The sequence below is a fragment of the Macrobrachium nipponense genome, chromosome 43 (assembly GCF_015104395.2).
Source record: "Macrobrachium nipponense isolate FS-2020 chromosome 43, ASM1510439v2, whole genome shotgun sequence".
In the NCBI taxonomy this organism is placed as follows: Eukaryota; Metazoa; Arthropoda; class Malacostraca; order Decapoda; family Palaemonidae; genus Macrobrachium; species Macrobrachium nipponense.
This window is the reverse complement of record NC_061104.1, coordinates 11,416,993-11,435,397: the sequence shown is the minus strand read 5'-3', so window position 1 is coordinate 11,435,397 and position 18,405 is coordinate 11,416,993. Positions and strand designations below refer to the sequence as shown.

The 18,405-nt window shown below is 38.4% G+C and overlaps 1 protein-coding gene across 5 annotated transcripts; it reads left to right on the top strand.

Moving 5' to 3' along the window:
• The first annotated feature begins 565 nt into the window (after positions 1-565).
• Positions 566-18,245, top strand: LOC135213524 (uncharacterized). Of its 5 annotated transcripts, none has more exons than XM_064247440.1 (7): positions 566-946; positions 9,673-9,788; positions 11,643-11,735; positions 12,658-12,699; positions 14,661-14,723; positions 16,313-16,360; positions 17,219-18,245. In XM_064247440.1, exons 1-7 carry the CDS (start codon positions 896-898, stop codon positions 17,271-17,273), a joined length of 468 nt encoding a protein of 155 aa, XP_064103510.1. In that variant the 5' UTR covers positions 566-895; the 3' UTR covers positions 17,274-18,245. The 5 variants fall into 5 exon arrangements, 4 of the variants coding, with proteins under 4 accessions (XP_064103510.1, XP_064103511.1, XP_064103512.1 ...); XR_010314156.1 differs by lacking the exon at positions 16,313-16,360 and adding an exon at positions 16,930-17,007 and having other exon boundaries at positions 578-946; XM_064247441.1 differs by lacking the exon at positions 12,658-12,699 and having other exon boundaries at positions 571-946.
• Positions 18,246-18,405: the final 160 nt, after the last annotated feature.

Here is an 18,405-nt window from a genome sequence, read left to right as displayed (position 1 = left end):
AAGGTTATATGTGCCTGGGAAAACGGAAGCAAAGAGAGAGGTCGAAGCTTCACCAAAGAGGAATGAAACATGAATTATGTTTCTTTATTCTGAGTCCTTGTGAAATCCGTGAACGTCCGTTCAACAGTGATTCTCTAACCGAATCTAATCGTTCAGTTAATTTGCTATAAAATTCCCGCCCTTTTTACACACACATATAATATATATATATATTTGCTTGACCTAGTAAACCATTTATATCAATACATTTTTTTTTCACGTATTTCTCCAAAGTTTACTTGCAGTGACTGGCGAGTTCCTAAGTATCATTAAGTAATTCGTAATACGTGAAATATCACGCATATCCTGTGCATTTTCATGCCATTAGCTAAAGAGGTGTGACGCAGAAATATAACTCGATAATGCCATCCCGGGAATCGGCTCCTCCTGATGAGAGGTATAGCAGTTACTCGTATCGCTGCTTGTCATACCCGCGTAGCCCTAATCATCGTGGGCTGATATCACTGCTTCAGATAAGAGATAAGGCGAAAAAAAGTGACCTGAAATGTGGCGCAACGTCCGTGCAACTTTGCTCCCATTCTATGCCGGGCATTAGTTTCATTCTCGCGTGCCCGGCGGCCAAGAGAAATCGTGGAATTCCGTCTGTCTGTTATCACTGGGGGGAAGAATTGTTCAATTCGGTGGCAGCCATTTTGGATTGCGGGACAACGCCAGTTCGGAAGGAGGCGGCGCTGCTGGCCATCATCATCTTCAGTTGTGGGGTCTGTGAAGAACGGGAAAGACGCTGGTCGAGGAAGAGAGATTTAGGAAAAAGAGAAGGGGAAACTATTTTGAAGTTTCTGAGGTCCTTCGAGATCGTCTGTCACTTGTGATTCTGCTCTAGACCTCTGCCAAGATGATCAAATATCTCTTCTTGCTGCTTGCTTGCCTGACGGGAGGCACTCTGGTAAGCTAGTCTTAGACGTCATTTGTTCATGTGTAGCATGACACAGTGGAGGAGTTTGCTCTAGTTTTTGTTCTAGATTTCTTATTGATAATGAGTTTTCAAATTATATTCTATATCTTAAATGTAAGTTTGTCAATGGCTTCACTAGTCTCATGTGACAGTCAATTGCGGCCTACATATACGATAATCATGGAAGCTCATCGATGTATTCAGAAGTATTTAGTATTGATAATGTGTACTCAAATTATAGTCTATATCTTAAATGTAAGCCTGTCAATGGCTTCACTAGTCTCATGTGTCAATTAGCGGCCTATAATATGGTACTTATGCAAGCCCATCGATGTATTCAGAGGTCTCAAGTCCCAGTGTCTGAAGAATGAGTTGCCAGTTTTTTGCTGGATTATACACTTTTGATTTCGGTTCTAAATTTCAACAATTAGCGACAAAAACGGCCTTCTCCGAGATCATCATTCGGAAGTGATCTCAATTAAGATTGATGTTCAATGCAACTGCTCTGAGTAATTGATTTCGCATGCACATACGTACCCAAGTATAGGCTACATATGCCTAGTGACTGAAAAAGGCTATATATATTTCGTCGTTGCATACACATCCATATACTAGCATACATAAGCCTCGTGACACAAAAAATGATACATATATAATTAGTACATTGCTCCTGTTTCAAGATTTCTAAGCTTTCCTTTCAAAAATGATAAGAGAAATGAAAAGAGGGGCTCGTATACCAACCCTTATGCCCACAGAAGGAGACTGCGAGACAGGGAGCAGTTCGTGAGGAGGAATGAGCAGAGAATAATGTCAGAAATGAGCCGAGAGTCATGCTAGGGCTGCTTCTCTTGAGGATCCGTCAACAACAAATAATAACGCTTTTGGAGAGAGAAAGAGAGAGAGAGATTTTTTTAATCTCGTTTTTTTACTGTCTAAGAAACTGTTTTGAGAGAGAGAGAGATAGAGAGAGAGAGAGAGGGAAGAGAAAGAAACGAGGAGGAAGAGAGAGAGAGGAGAGAGAGGAAGGAAGGAAATTCCCAATTCCCTCAAATCTGTGTTTTTTTACGTGTCTAAGAAAACTGCTAAGAGAGAGAGAGAGAGAGAGAGAGAGAGAGAGAGAGAGAGAGAGAGAGATTGGAATTCCCAATCTCGTTTTTACGTGTCTAAGAAACTGCTTTGAGAGAGAGAGAGAGAGAGAGAGAGGAGAGAGAGAGAGAGAGAGAGAAGAGAAATTGGAATCTCTCAATCTAGTTTTTTACGTGTCTAAGAAACTGCTCTGAGAGAGAGAAAGAGAGAGAGAGATTGGAATTTCCCAATCTCGTGTTTTACATGTCCAATAAACTGCTTTGAGAGAGAGAGAGAGAGAGAGATTGGAATTTCCCAATCTCGTGTTTTACATGTCCAATAAACTGCTTTGAGAGAGAGAGAGAGAGAGAATGGTCAAAGATGTCGAAATTTCCATTTCTTGTGTTGTACTTGAATGAGCAACTGCTGGATTTAATTATTTGTTTGTGTATGTGTGTTGATTGGCCTGTTCACAGTACCTGGTTTTCGTTGTAACTATTTTACTATGGAAAATACATCCTTAGCGTATTTGAATATTATGAATGTATAAAGGGCAATTTTGGCCTTTAAATGTAGGTTAATGCTTCCAGAAAAAATTCTGGGCTCGGTCACTTCGGTGTCAGACAATCACACACATTATATATAGAATATATAAATACATATCTATGTGTGATATATAATTTAGTTTACTTAGTCTTAATAATGCAGAAACATAACAAAAGTCAGTGAAATGCCGACAGCTATACAGAAGGTATATTAATCCCCACTGATCTACTGGTATTTCATAAAACAAAACCGTAATATTGCATTAGTCAGAAGTCATATTGCGTAAGGAAAGCAAAAACATAGTATCCGCGATTTCCCTGAACTAACAGGACAAGAAATTGATTCTTTAATGTACAGTGTTAATAACACGAAGTTTCGTGCTCATATCGAGAAAGAGTGACGTCGAAAGTTAAATAAAATGTAGATTAACGTTTGACGGATTCCGTTCTGCTCTGAATTTGACATACGATGATAGGGGCTATGAAATTTAGGCTGTCAAGCAAAGCACTGGGCGCTTTCGGCTACTCAGCGCATAGGACATCGAAAAAGAGGGAGTTTGTTAAAGTAGTTGGACAGCAAGATTGAAGGAAGGAAGGAATACAGAATGTAGGCCAAAGGCCACGCACTAGGACCCATGAGGTCATTCAGCGCAGAAACGGAAATTGACAGTAAGACGGTTTGAAAGGTGCAACAGGAAGAAAACCTCTCAGTTGCACTATGAAACAATTGTTAGAGGGCTGAAAATCGGAGGGAAGAAAGAGAACACGAACGGAGGTACAGTGAAAGGAATGAAAGGGGTTGCAGCTAAGGGGGCCGAAGGGACGCTGCAAAATCACTAAGTAATGATTACAGTACTGACGGCACTACCCACTACGGGGAACAAGACTGAAGAAAGGAAACGGGAATGGAGAGAGAGTAAAAGGCTAAAAAGTGGGCGGGGCCAGGAGCCGAAGGGACGACGCAAACTCCCTTAGTTACTCCGCTCTGAATTTCTCCCCTTATCAAGAGCAGTCATATAGTTTATGGCTGTCTTACGAAGCGACTGCTATTGTGTAACTTGCATTCCTTGAATCGTCTGATAAAATTACCGGTATATGGATTTCTTTTATCATTGTGAAATGAACTGAACTGAACAGACTATAGAATTTAGACCAAAGGCCAGGCACTGGGATCTATAAGGTCATTCGCGTTGAAACGGAAATTGACAGTAAAAAGTTTGACAAGTGTAACAGGAGGAAAGCCTCAACGCAGAAGCACTATGAATCAGTTGTTAGGAGAAGATGAAAAGTAAGATGGAAGGAAGAGAATATGAAAGGAGGTACAGTAAAAGGAATGAAAGGGGTTGCAGCTATAGGTCGAAAGGACGCTGCCAAGAACCTTTAGTAATGCGTACAGTACATCGCATGAGGTGCACTAACGGCACTAACCCCCATTGCAGAATGGAATGGCATATCAAATTTAGGACAAAAGGCTAGTGCTGGGACCCATGAGGTCATTCAGCGTTGAATGGGAAATTGAGAGCAGAAAGGCTGAAAAGGTGTAACGGGAGAAGAACCAGCAATTGCACTGAGAGTGAGAGAGAGAGAGAATATGAATGGGGGAGGTACACTAAAAGGAAAGATCCTTAAGTAATGCCTACAGTGCACCGTGTGAGGTGCACTGACGGCACTGCACTCCTATGGGGTTTTCATCATTTTCCTTATCTTTCCTCATCCACTGGTATAAGAAAATATTGAAAGACCGAATGATATGTATTTTTTGAGGAAGAAATATCATCGACTAAATAAATAACATCAAAGGACTGTACAAAAATACATATCTCTGACCCCTCAATGGAATGCCCGAGAATCGGACTCGCGACCACCGAGGTGGCAGGCCAAGACCAAACCGACCACGCCACTGAGGCGCTTTCGAGTAAATAAATAACATCTAAGGAATTTACACAAATGGTAGTGACATCCGAATTTAAACCTCATTCCACCAATATCCAGCGAAAAATTATCTTTATAATAGGCAACATAGATCTGCAGAGCGTCATGTTGCAGATTATCCTCAGTTGCATAGTTCATTAGACCAACTCTGCAAATGAGCACATTTCAGGAATAAAGAACTATGCCACAGACAAAAGACAGCAATAATATTATACAACCCTCTTTAAGAATAATTACGTTCCTACACATACTTTACAGGATTTTGAAAAGCAATAAATGACTAGGTATAGACTCCGTCATATTCTCATCTCGTACGTGATAATAGACACTCCACAGATATATAAACGCAACATGTACGGTACGAATTTATAGCACTGGTTAAATTTTGAGCTGACGGTATATATCCACAGTTATCGTGCTTCTAATTGGCCAATGCATTTGTAGCGGGGCGATCAACTGAGCCACAGGCGTGGTTGGTTTGGTGTTTGCTTCTCACCTCGGTGGTCGCGGGTTCGATTCTCAGCCATTCTATTGAGGAGTGAGAGATGTGTATTTCTGGTGATAGAAGTTCACTCTCGACGTGGTTCGGAAGTCACGTAAAGCCGTTGGTCCCGTTGCTGAATAACCACTGGTTCCATGCAACGTAAAAACACCATACAAACAAACAAACAACTGAGCCACAGTGACGTCTGATGCAAGTATTTTCCAGCGCCTCAGAATAAAAAGGACTATAATTAAGCAATGGACAAATCTTTCCATGAATTTTTGTATTCAGCTGTGTGACTGATTGAAAAATCATGAGCGTTAGTGAGTGCGCGCGTGTGTGTGTGTTCTCGTAGAGAGAGAGAGAGAGAGAGAGAGAGAGAGAGAGAGAGAGTCCATTTAGGTGAGGAACGAAAGAGGCTTAGACTCAGGATAAACACAAAATGTGTCGCTTCGCAGGTATAATTTGGGGAAGACAAAATACGAAAAAATGGAGCAAATTACGAAATGCGTCAGACTAAATCAGAAAAACTAAACTGCAAGGTGAAATTCTAACCCGCCCACAAAAATCTGAAGAAGACATATTGACAGCGCAAGGGAGAAAACAGAGAGGGGCCGCGTTCCTGAGGAAGAACTGTGAGTAGGAATAAGATCGGGGGTAAACCGATCGGTTTCAGAAGGATGTACGTGAAGATTCTTCTCTTCCTACTCCTGTCCCTCCTCCTCTTCTTCTTCTCCTACTCCTATTCATTCTTCTTCTTCCTCTATTCCTACTCATTCTTCTTCTCATCTCCACCTCATTCTTCTTCTCCTACTCCTCATTCTTCTTCTTCTTCTCCTACTCCTCCTCATTTTTTTCTTCTCCTACTCCTCCTCATTCTTCTTCTTCTCCTATTCCTCATTCTTCTTCTCTTACCCCTCCTCCTTCTTCTTCTTCTTCAGTGTACCGCGCCTCCAAAAAACGTTGGAGATCATGAACTTCAACGAAGAGTGAGCGGCGGCTGAAGATGGATTTTTTATTCGGTTTATATAAATTGCTGAAACGGAAATTGACAGTAAAAGGTTTGAAAGGTGTTACAGGAGGAAAACCTCAAAGCAGTTGCACTATAATTGTTAAAGAGGGTGGAAAGTTAGATGGAAGAAAGATAATATGAACGTAGGTGCAGTAATAGGAATGAAAGTAGTTGCAGCTAGGGGCCAAAAGGACGCTGCAAAGAACCTGAAGTAATGCCTACATTGCCCCGAATGAGGTGCACTGACGGCACTAACCTCCTACGGTCCTGAAGAAGATGGACACTTTGATGTTTAGAATTGGCAAAAATGCTTTGTGAATCAGGACCTTACATTTACGTATACAAGATACACACACCCATATATATATATATATATATATATATATATATATATATATATATATATATATATATATATATATATATATATATATATATATATATATATATATATATATATATATATATATATATATATATATATATCATATATATATATATATATATATATATATATATATATATATATATATATATATATATATATATATATATATATATATATATATATATATATATATATATATATAGAGAAGAGAGAGAGAGAGAGAGAGAGAGAGAGAATGTAAACATTTCGAAAGAAATGTTAAGATTCACAATTATCAATGAGAACGCAAAACTGGCTTTAAAAATTCATTTTCGTCTGCTGACATCAATAAGAATGACATCATTTTATTAAAATCTTAATTACGTAACCAAACTCACAAAAGAATTTCTGACCCGAAAAATAAAATAATAGGACAAAAAATTTGACTGATATGAAAGGACAGACTGGTAATCAACACAGATTATAATCTTATCTCTGGAAATTACTGAACAGTGCTTTCGTTAGTGGCTTGGCCTTATAGCTAGCAAGTATGTCATGAAAGCAGACAGCTGAATGAAGGAAAATTTTCAGTAATACCTATCTTTTCATTTTATCATAAAATGTGTTGAAGTGCATTTTATTATTTTGTACTTAAATAAAACGTAGTTGTGTCATTTTGGATGTAGGTAATTAAAGTACTCTTTTAAGTTTATTATAATATAATGTGTTTAAGTGCATTACAATTCGCACTCAAATAAAACGTAGCTGTGCTACTTAGATGTAGTTAATCACATTACTCTTTCAATTTTATTCTAGAATTATTATAATCACTTTATCACGTGATTCATTCATCGTACATATCCACAGGTGAAAAATAAGACGGGGTATAGCTCCTGACCGATTTCGACTTTATTTCCAAGCCATTATGTGTTTAAACGAATAATACTGTTTACTTAAAACTATTAGCTATGTCAATTTTAAACTGTTTGTGTGTAGGTGGGGGTATATGTATATGTGTTTCTGCCCAATAACCTGCCTTAAAAGCTCTCAGCGTATATTACATTATTGTGAGTCATATGAATTAAAAAAAAAATCGAATCATTTTGTGGTATTTACGGCATATCTAATCTTATCTGGAGCAGGACTGAGCACCAACGAACAGCTCTCTGTATTCTTCAGTTACGGCTGTGATAAAGAAAACGCTTTGTTGAACTCTGATCTGATCCATTATTATTACTTCTACTACTATTACCATCATTATAATTATTTTTATTATTTTTCTCTCATTCATCCTATTCGACTGGGTGGTTTTTATAGTGTGGGGTTCCGGTTTGCATCCTGCCTCCTTAGGAGTCCATCACTTTTCTCATTATGTGCTCTGTTTCTTGTAGCACACTCTTCTGCATGAGTCGTGGAGCTAGTTGGGCATCTAGATTTTCCAGGCTCCTTTTCCGGGATCTTGGGGATCGCGCCTAGTATTCCTATGATTACGGGTACAATTTCCACTGGCATATCCCATATCCTTCTTACTTCTATTTTCAGGTCTCGGTACTTCTCAATTTTTTTCTTTCTTTCTCATCTACTCTGGTTTTCCATGGTATTGGAACAATCAACGCACGTCTGGTCTATTTGCTCGTATCACCCTATCTGTTATAATACCATAGTCCCTGAGGATCTTTGTCTAGTCGTTCCCTATCACTCCCTCAGGTTGGTGTTCGTACCACTTATCACTGCAAGCTAGCTGGTGTTTCTTACACAGGGTCCAGTGGAGAGCTTTTGTTACTGAATCATGCCTGTTTTTGTACTGGTTCTGCATAAGTGCCGGACATTCGCTTGCTATGTGGTTTATGGTCCCGTTTTTCATATTGCACTTCCTACCTATTGGTGAGATGTTATTTGAATCTATTGTTCCTTGGACATACTTGGTTCTTAGGGCTTGAAAATGTGCTGCTGTTAGCATTCCTTCTGTTTCCTTCTTGAGTTCTCGCCTCTGTAACCATTGCCAGTGCATTGGTTTGTTGTGCCATTCCTACGTTCTGTTTGTCATCCTCCTGTCTGTCTATTTCTGGGTCTTCATCTACTTTTATCAGTTCTTCTTCCCATGCACTTTTTAGCCACTCGTCTCTACTGGTGTTAAGATATTGCCCCAGTGCTCTGTGCTCAATGTTGACACAGTCCTCTATGCTAAGGAGCCTTCTCCCTCCTTCCTTTTGTATTATGTATAGTCTGTCTGTATTTGCTCTTAGGTGTAGTGCTTTGTGTAATGTCATGTGTTTCCTAGTTTTCCGGTCTATGCTGCAGAGTTCAGCCTTCGTCCACTCTGCTACTTATGTGCTGTATCAGATTACTGGTACTGCCCATGTGTTTATGGCTTTCATCATATTTCCAGCGTTGAGTTTTAACTTGAGTATCGCCCTAAGTCTCTGCATATATTTTTTCCTGGTCGTGTCCTTCATCTCTTGGTGTTTTATATCCTCTTCTTCAATTATTCCCAGGTATTTGTATCCTGTCTCACTATGTGTTTGATGCTATTCCCATCTGGTATCCCTTCAGTGCTTGTCACTTTGCCTTTTTGTATGTTGACCAAGGCACATTTTTACATTCTAAACTCCATCCTGATGAGCCCAGACACAATCCTAAAGCCCCTTCCACACGAGGGTGGAAAGACACGACGGGCATTTGGATTTGCCCGTACTTCCCTCGCTTTTAAAGTGATACCAGATCCAACAGTCCAAGACAGGCAGTAAGCACAGGCAGACGAACCTATGACTTGCCCTACACTCTTGATCGCCATCCAGTCATCCACCCACAATATTGAACAGTCCAAGAATTGCCCTACACTCTTGATCGCCATCCACTCACAATATTAAAAAAAAATCGACTAGATGAAAGTTATACTGAATAGGGTAAATGGCCGAGCGGCGACATAGCGGCCACCTCTCTCGGAACGCGGCCACTTCCCGAAAAAAGTGTTTTGAATTATTCCATTATTTTGTAATTTGGGGGAAAACACTTAAATCGAGAGGAACGTAGAGGTATCGGCGAGCTGCCAGGATGTGCCACAACTCTTGACTGATGCTCATGGTAGCGACTTCAAGTACTTTTCGGGAAGGTGACAGCATTCCGGGATTATAGTGGCGGTTATGTCGCCGTTTGGTCATTTACCCTAATGAAGTATTTCAAAACTGCTAATTTTCCTATGTTGGGTTTGTAAAACAGATTTTTTTGCAGTTTTTTTTTCTTGACATTTGCTGATGATGTCAGAGAGAAAATAACTGGTACCTACCTAATACAAGTTGGTTTTCATTCTAGGCAGCAACTGGTGATATTGACACGCAAACACAGCTGTATATCGTGGCTGGAATATTAGGAGGTGCGTGCTTGCTCCTTACCATAGCCTCCATCTACAATTCAGTCACCATCATCGGGTAAGTGGATTTCCTTTTTTTTTCATGTCATTTCAATGTATCTTGCTTTATGACGACTTAACGATTACGTATAATGTCACAAATAACTTAATGGCAAGTGAAAGAATATCAGAAAGAAAATAATATTCCAAACACGAACATTAAGACTTACATCTTCCACGAAAGGAGCATTAGTGTTGAAATTCCGTGCAATGATAACAATAAACGTAACGTGTTAATGTAAAAGACTAAAGATCTGGATCAAACATTTAACACTCACTGACGAAGTGATTTCCTCCTCGGTAAAGCTAAGTTCACACATGTGAAACGTGGCTAAACGGGTGGTTTGTCGGCGCGACCAATTGGATTCGTGTCACAGGTCGATGGCCGTAAGTCAACATAACGATGCCACACCGTATGTACAAAGTAATGCGTAAAAAGCCTCCGCACCGCGCAAGATTGACGGGACGCTTTCGTTAATTGCCACGACATAGGCTACACCTCGACAAGTAGTGCGTGGCCGAGCAAGTAACACCCACGTACGTATACGGTGTGCGTAACGACCTCACACGACGTCCTCAAGTTAATCCAACGTACGTCGGCGGTATACGTTAGGTACAAAAGGGTCGTGCTGCACACGTGTGATTTCAGTTCCATTCACCACCTACAGGAAGTATATTTATTAAATATATTAATTTATTTACGCATTTGTTTGATTATCAACATAATTATTTTATTTCTTGTTGTCAGACCCATTAAGATCGTCACAAATAATTCGCGAAATAGAATAATTACTACAAACACATTTTCAATAATTAGTTAAACAACCCCATTGCCTTTTATATCAGCTATAATAATACCTTTCAGTGGTAACGACCCCGTGTGCAAAAATGCACCAAATAAATTCTGGTCAATTCGTACCAAACTTAACATACGCCCTATGTCTTGATAAAGGGGCATTAAAAAAACTTAGACAGACGGAAAGATAGATAAACAGATAGAGAAACCCTGTACGACAGAGATCCCAGTCACTCACTAAACGACAAACAAAGCAAACACTGAAGGTAATAACGTAATCTTTTATTCAGATTCAAAGAACAACTTCATTTCAGACTTAAAACCGAAGAAATTATATCTTATTTTGCATATGTCTTATTTTGTCATTATTGTCTGTACATTTTGGTACTGATGTTTGTTTGAGTTAATTGAATAACTGTTATTGTTTAATTATGTTATTTTGCATATTCATTTTTTATTAATTTTTCTTGAATAAAAGTTACTTTCAACTATATAGTTGTTTGCATATGTCTTATTTGTGCTATTCTGACGGTGCTGCTGCCTGTCTGGTAGAGGAACTGACGCCGCATAGTACCTACCGCTTGGCGTTTCATACACCCGACTCAGCGGAGTCATCGTAAAAGACGTAAATGGGTCTCAGTGGAGCTGCTAGCCTGCTGGAGCAGCGCTATTGCTCCGTATATTCCCGAACCACGTGGGGACCCACGCTCTGCTTGGTGGACCGTGGAATCGGAACCGAAGCCGAGGACCACACGTCGTTACCCCGAAGGAATGCCGACCACGCCACGCAAAATGACAGATGGCGTGAGCAGGAACGTATCTTTTGAACAGGTCGAAGCATACGCGGCTCCCCCACGCATGCTGGGATGGTTTGTAGCGACCTACCGACTCCGCCCCGAATGCTCACGAACAAAATACATATTTCGGGATATTTTCGTAGTACTGTCGTAAGAGGTTTCCAACTAGGTGAATGTGTGAACTGGGCTTAAAGCTAGGTTTGCTTCAAAATAGGTAACCTCTAATTATGGAATTAAACGCTTTTAATCGGATGTTTCAACTTGTACGCTCTTCCAACAGCCTCCAGTCGAAGATAGCTGTACTGCAAGCGGCAGGGGCAGCCACAGTGAAAGCAGTGTCCAACGTCGTCGAGAATTCTCCCAGGACGCCGAAGTAAGCTTTCAGCGTTGAATTTAAGTTTTTTTTTTTTTCTTTTTAGTTTAGTTGTAGTAGTAATAGATGGAGGGATCACACTTTGTAACGACTCCCCGAGTTCTTTCGGATTTGTTGTCGAAAGGTTTTCTTTTAATGACGATTACGTGTAGTGCTTGTTCATTTTTATTTTACTCGTGTAGTTGCTGGGTAGATTAGTTTTCCAATAAAGCTGTTTTTAACAACCCTGCGCTAGTCCGGAGTAGATTAATCGCAATGTTGCTGTGTTTAACCATTAAAATAATAATACAGAACTAAATACAAACATCTTTAATATATAAAAAAAATGTATCTTACACGTCAAATGATTAAATTGCCATGGGTCTATGCATACGATGACCCTTTCATGTTTAAATATTGTGATATACCAGATAACGATATAAGATACAAAATATTCTATCCCACTGGGCTAACATAATGCAAGATTCGGTAACGTGCAATTTTCTCAGTCCGCAACTGCTTCTTAAATCAAACAACTTTCTCTCCTTGAGAGGCGGGTGTCTTCACACCAGGCTTAATCTACATTTTTTTTTTTTTTTTTTTTTTTTTGCTAGATCTGGCTTATTCTTGGGCCATATTTAAAGAGCGAAAAAAAGTGCATCCAGTCATGTTGGCAGTAGAAGCAATATTAAACCACTCTTCCCTTCCTACTTCATATAATTTGTCATTGACTTCGGACTAACGAAGGAGAAAAAGACAGAACACTCTTGTATCTAATAATTTCAAGTTACTATGCCTGATTTCTCATTGATTTTCTCTAGCTAAAAAATACGGTTTTGAGATTCAATTTCTAAATGTGCATTTTGATTCTTTAGATAACAAGGAAGTTACAGCATGATGTTTTCTGTAAATACCAGACTGTAATACTAACAACTTTATGCAGAAAATTCCCAGACCACGAGGCCCCTCACACATCAGGAGATAGGTATGTTTCCACAATTAAAAAGACTTGATTTGAATATGGGTGCTTGTGAGAGAAGAGAGAGAGGAGAGAGAGAGAGAGAGAGAGAGAGAGAGAGAGAGAGAGAGAGAGAGAGAGAGAGAGAGAGAAGGAGGGAAGAAAAGAAATGGAGGAGAGATTTTATCGCCTTTGGAACTTTTACAAATATATTTGTGTTTCCTGTTTCCTACGATGGGAAAGATGATGATGATGATGATGGTGATGATGAGAGAGAGAGAGAGAGAGAGAGAGAGATTACGAAATACTCCCATAATGGCGGAGAATCCATTTGTAAAGAAGAGAGAACTGGAGCTTTCAAACGTAAATTAAGGATACTGCATTTGCACACAACATTAAGCGTTAGATTTAATGCTGCTTGTGAGTAGAATGTCTTATAGAGATATGTAGGTACCATTGCCGATAAAAATTGTTTTTTTAAAGAGATTTGAATGAATTAGGCTGCAAGGTAATTTCTCATACGAGATACAGTAGATGTAACAAGGGAAAGGGAGAGAGAGAGAATAAATGATTACCAGACCCATTAAGCCGTAAATGACTAAAAACAAGCTATCTTGAAAGTTGAGAATAGGGATATATGTGATTCCAAGAATTTCCCCCAAGACAAAATACCAACAAAGATATGACCAAGGTGACATTGATGATTGGTAGAGATAGCCTTTGTACCAAGGGTTTGTGTATGTGTGAGAGAGAGAGAGAGAGAGTATTTACAAGGTTACAGCGTAAACTATACACAGTTCTTGTAGGTGAACACTGCACGTAAGAGCGACTGTACAACTAAATCAATATTTATTTTCACGCTTTTATCGCTTTTGCTTTCTGTGGATGAGATTATTTGCTTTACGCAAGCAAAATCTTCGGTAAGTATCTTGGTATAACTAAACATACAAGAGCTGAACTTCATTTCAACAAAATCTACGGTGAGTATAACTTAAGATACAAAGCTTGGTTAATTCATGTTTCCCAAAATCACGCATGCGTGATAGATCTTATTCAAACAAGCAAAAAATATACTGTGATATGCTTTCGTAAACTGTAATCCAGGTTGGTACTGCTGAAGAACTGCTTCTTGTGCTTGCTTGTTCTTGAGTGTATAGATTAGATTCAGATAACCACCACAAAAAAAAAAAAAAAAAAAAAAAAAAAAAAAAAAAAAAACATAAGAAACGCAGTCAGATACGTGTTCCCGGACAGAATGTGATATCTTGTCACCCAGCTCCACCTAAATGCTCTTAACTTACAGCTGTTACTGTTATTAGTGTTTGTTTAACAGGTTCCTACGTACTATGTTATTTTATGTTCCTAATAACTGATCTCCTATTTCTGTATTTCTCATGACCTGTTTCCTCTTTCGAATTATCACCACATTCTTTGGATGTTTGAATTACAAGTCTATGGCCCTGTGGGATTTTTCCTTGTGAATAGGGTTCGTCTTCTGAATAATAGTAACTACAATTTAAACCAAGTATTGTTTCGCTTACTTTCGCATTGCTTTGATGATTCTGAATCTTTTCTTATTATTTACCACCACATGTGCACAAACATCGTCTTATACTATAAAACATTTAAAGTCAATTATATTTAAACGTACGCATCAGCACTCGACAAAAATTTAGCTATTTAGTTATTTTTCTGTCTGAGCTTCTAACAAGGACGTGTAACTTCTTATTTCTCAGGTGTTCAGAGCAGAATGTTTTCGGTTTTTATAAAGACTAATAATAGTTTCTGAATAACAAATATCCCTACACACTTTCAGACAACTTCACAAGAAAATAAAAACAATACATGAAAGTCGACAATTTATGCATGAAAACGGACAACTCACTTGAGCAATAATGAAAATTCAATTAACTGTGCGTCAAATCTCAAAATCATCCCTTACAAAACGTCAAACTTCCATTTCCTAACAGAAATCCTTCAACTTTCAGAGATCCTTACTCAAGAGACGACCCCTACCGAAGACAAGACTCCAGGGGCTACAGGATGGAGAGGTAAGGAAACAATCAAGAGTTCGGTGCACATATAACTTAGTTGCACGTAGCCTCGTCAGAGGAATGATTGCATAGTTTGGGGTATGTTTCGTGTTACGTATTGTTGCATAATATAGCTTGCTAAGAAAGTCAGATCACGGCGGACACAATAATATCCAGGTAAGCAAAAAGTATTTCAATGGGAAATATTTTTTTTCCGATATTCACTACTACCATACCACTACAATCTCGGAACAGCTACATGGACTAAAAACTTAGACAGAAAACCGAACACACACACACACACACACACACACACATATATATATATATATATATATATATAATATATATATATATATATAATATATATATATATATATATATATATACATACATACACACGCGCATGGTTGACTGTAAACTTGACTAGAAATTTCGTAAGTTCTGTCAAAGACACGTGGACAAGATCTGTAATGTGAGACTCTCAACTGTTATCTTCATTGTAAACAAGGCTAGACTCAGTTCATGATGAATAATGACTGACTGACTTAATGGTAAATTAATTATCTTCTTTGTTTGTATGGTGTTTTTACGTTGCATGGAACCAGTGGTTATTCAGCAACGGGACAGACGGCTTTACGTGACTTCCGAACCATGTTGAGAGTGACCTTCTATCACCAGAAATACACATTTTTCACTCCTCAATGGAATGGCCGAGAATCGAACTCGCGACCACCGAGGTGGATCAATTATCTTGTGTCACAACGACAAATATCATTTACTAATGACAATCATACGTAGACAGCGAAATTTTGTCCTTTTTGTAGGAAGTGGTAAAAAGTGAAGTGTTTTGTACAAGAGAGCATCCAAGGAAATGATTCTGATTTTTGCATCAGTAAGTTTCATCACTAAAAAACGTTTGATGTAGCTTTCAGCTTGTGTTTTGTAGCTTTATTTTCATGCAAACTGTTACTGCCTTAATAGAATGTCAGGTGTTATACTGGGAATTTAATGTTGGGTTCACAGTCAAACTTAATCCCTTCTTTTATATGACATTATGTCACAGTCCTTAGTTCTTGGTGGACAAGTTGCAAAACTCTGTGTATTCGTTGCTTTAATTATACGTTACATCTTGCAACTCAGGAGCTGAAAGTGTAAACATATATTCTCATTGATGTGACAAACATTCATAAATGGTAAATAGTTTATTAGTTGTACTACGTCACTGAATGCATAATATAAACATTGTTATATGTTGTTAAGTTTAAAGGCAATTACTTTTTTTTGGCTTTATTTTCGTTCATCTTTGCAGTTTGTCTCTAATAGGATAAAGTACCATAACAGATCTTGTAGAAGTGTTAGCTGATGAAATGTGTGCCATTTTAAAGCAGAGTTGTATTGGGTATACTTTTACAAGCAAAGGGCAAGGTATCATGCTTGGCAATTATCTGTTGGTATGTTTTAGCGGAAGGAATGGGGGAAAGCATGCTTGAAGTCTTCTGCACCTTATTTTGGGATGGTAAACCTCTTAGGGGTGAATTTTCCAAAGCAGAAGCCTGTGTAGTTGTCCTTTAATCTGTCCGTTCCTGCTTTTTTTCATTGCACAGGATGAACCCTTACTACGAAGATTACCGCAACAGCAGACCTCATGGACTGTAAGTATGGACTACCTTCATGTGGAATTTTCACTCAAGAGATCGTGTCTTGATTCCTCCCTGCACAAATTTAGTCATAGTTGTTTTTCCTCTTTTAATACTTTAATTTCCTTTGTGCTCTGTCCTTCCATCTTCGCTTGTCATCGTAGTTTCCTGGTTTCCTAAAATGTACCTCTCCTCTTGTGCACGATTTTAGCCAGTTCAGCCCTGTAAACTTTATATGATTTCAAACGGTTCCCTGTTAGTTGTACACAGATCGAAGCGCCTCTTTTTCCTGCAACCTCTCGGCTGAAAAGTGCTCATTATCGGGCTTCACTGTTACAAAGACATCATAAAAACACAGTAGCTTACTACATTTTCTTAGAAAATCTAGCAACTGCTGTCAGGTCCTTGCTGTTCACTTCTACTTATTCTTCCAAAGTTACTACTTCAGGTCTCACTATGACCCACTATGCCTCCAACTAAATCCCTTCAAGATCTGTCTGTTTCCTACAACCTGGTCAGTTTTAATACTGGTTTGCACTTCCCTCCTCTGCTATATTGCACCATTTTACCTCTTCCTTCTTCAGACCTGGAGTATAAAGGGACACTGATGGGTCATCTCTCATGACCTGGCCAAGCCCCCAATAACAAATTTATCTTTCAATGTACGTACTATGTTCACAAAGTATTTCTTGCTCAAATTCAGTTCATATTATTTTAAAGACTTTTGAAATACTAAAATTCAGAAGCATCTATATTCATAACAGGCAAAACCTTGTTATTTTGTCTATGCATTCTTTGTTAGAACTGAAATATCCTTCTATTCATGAGTGGCAATAAAGTGACGACACTAACACCAAGATTCCAATATTTCAGGCAACCCTCAAGAGGCTACCAAGATGACAGAAGACCTCCTTCAGGTTATTATTAAGCCCCTCCTCGCATTGGCGACGTTGGCAATCAACATTCACTTAGAAAATTTTAGACAATGTATGAAAATGCACTCTTCTTCATTTACGTCAGCCTCTGTGAATTCTTATGATATATAAGTGTTTTTTTTTACTATGTCATGGTTCATTTCAGTAGTTAACATTACATGCAACTGTTTTAAATACTATTTTGTTAAGTCATCTGGATTACACAGCATCAGAAATTCCAGTTTAAACAAAAAAATTCTGAGTTCCAGAATAACAGCAAAGAAGTACCTCTTATGTTCAGACACAGCACAGTACATAGTTCATTATGACGCTACTTTAACTTCCATCACACAGGATGGCTGTGTGAATTCAACAAGAACTAAACTGAGAAAGAAAATGCCATCACTTCACTGCTTCTAAATTGACACTTGATAGGGTACTGGTCACAAAGAGAGACGCCCATGGTACAGTTTTAGATTACTTACAAGATTTATTTTCCTTTAAATAGTCAGTATTGTTTATAATCCTCTGAAATCCATCATCACTGGAAGCAGATAGTAACTAGCAGTAATGTTATCTGGTTTACAAATAGTAAATTTTTCTTTTAATATCTTATTATATCTGTATTGCCATTATACCCAGTTCAAACCTAACTTCCTTAATAATCTTAGAATAAAAATGCTATGGTAATGCTGACTTCTGGAGACTAGTATTAAATGGTGTTACAGATACTTTATTGTGAAATACTATGAGTAAAAACAAAAACGATCACATGTTAATACATGAAACAAACTTAGCCCTCTTTTGAGTGTCAGGAGCTTCCAAGAAATATCGTAATTTTTGGTTTTATGTATTTAGTACAGATCATTTTGGGACTACAGTTCTTGTTATGTTGTGGTTGTAATTTGCAAAACTTAATTTTAGTGTGTTTAAGAATGGTAAGTACTCAAGTTATATTGTAATCACAAAATAAATCCTCTCCAAAGGCATTAGTTTTCATACTCCCAAGAGATACAAGTTTTGTGTTGGCATTTCGGGTCTAACTGAGAATCACTTCCACTTGTCCAAGGCTCAGAACTTTGGTCACAAACACAGAAGACAGCAGTTCTGGCTGTTCTTTTTCTTGATCCATTTCTCACATCAATT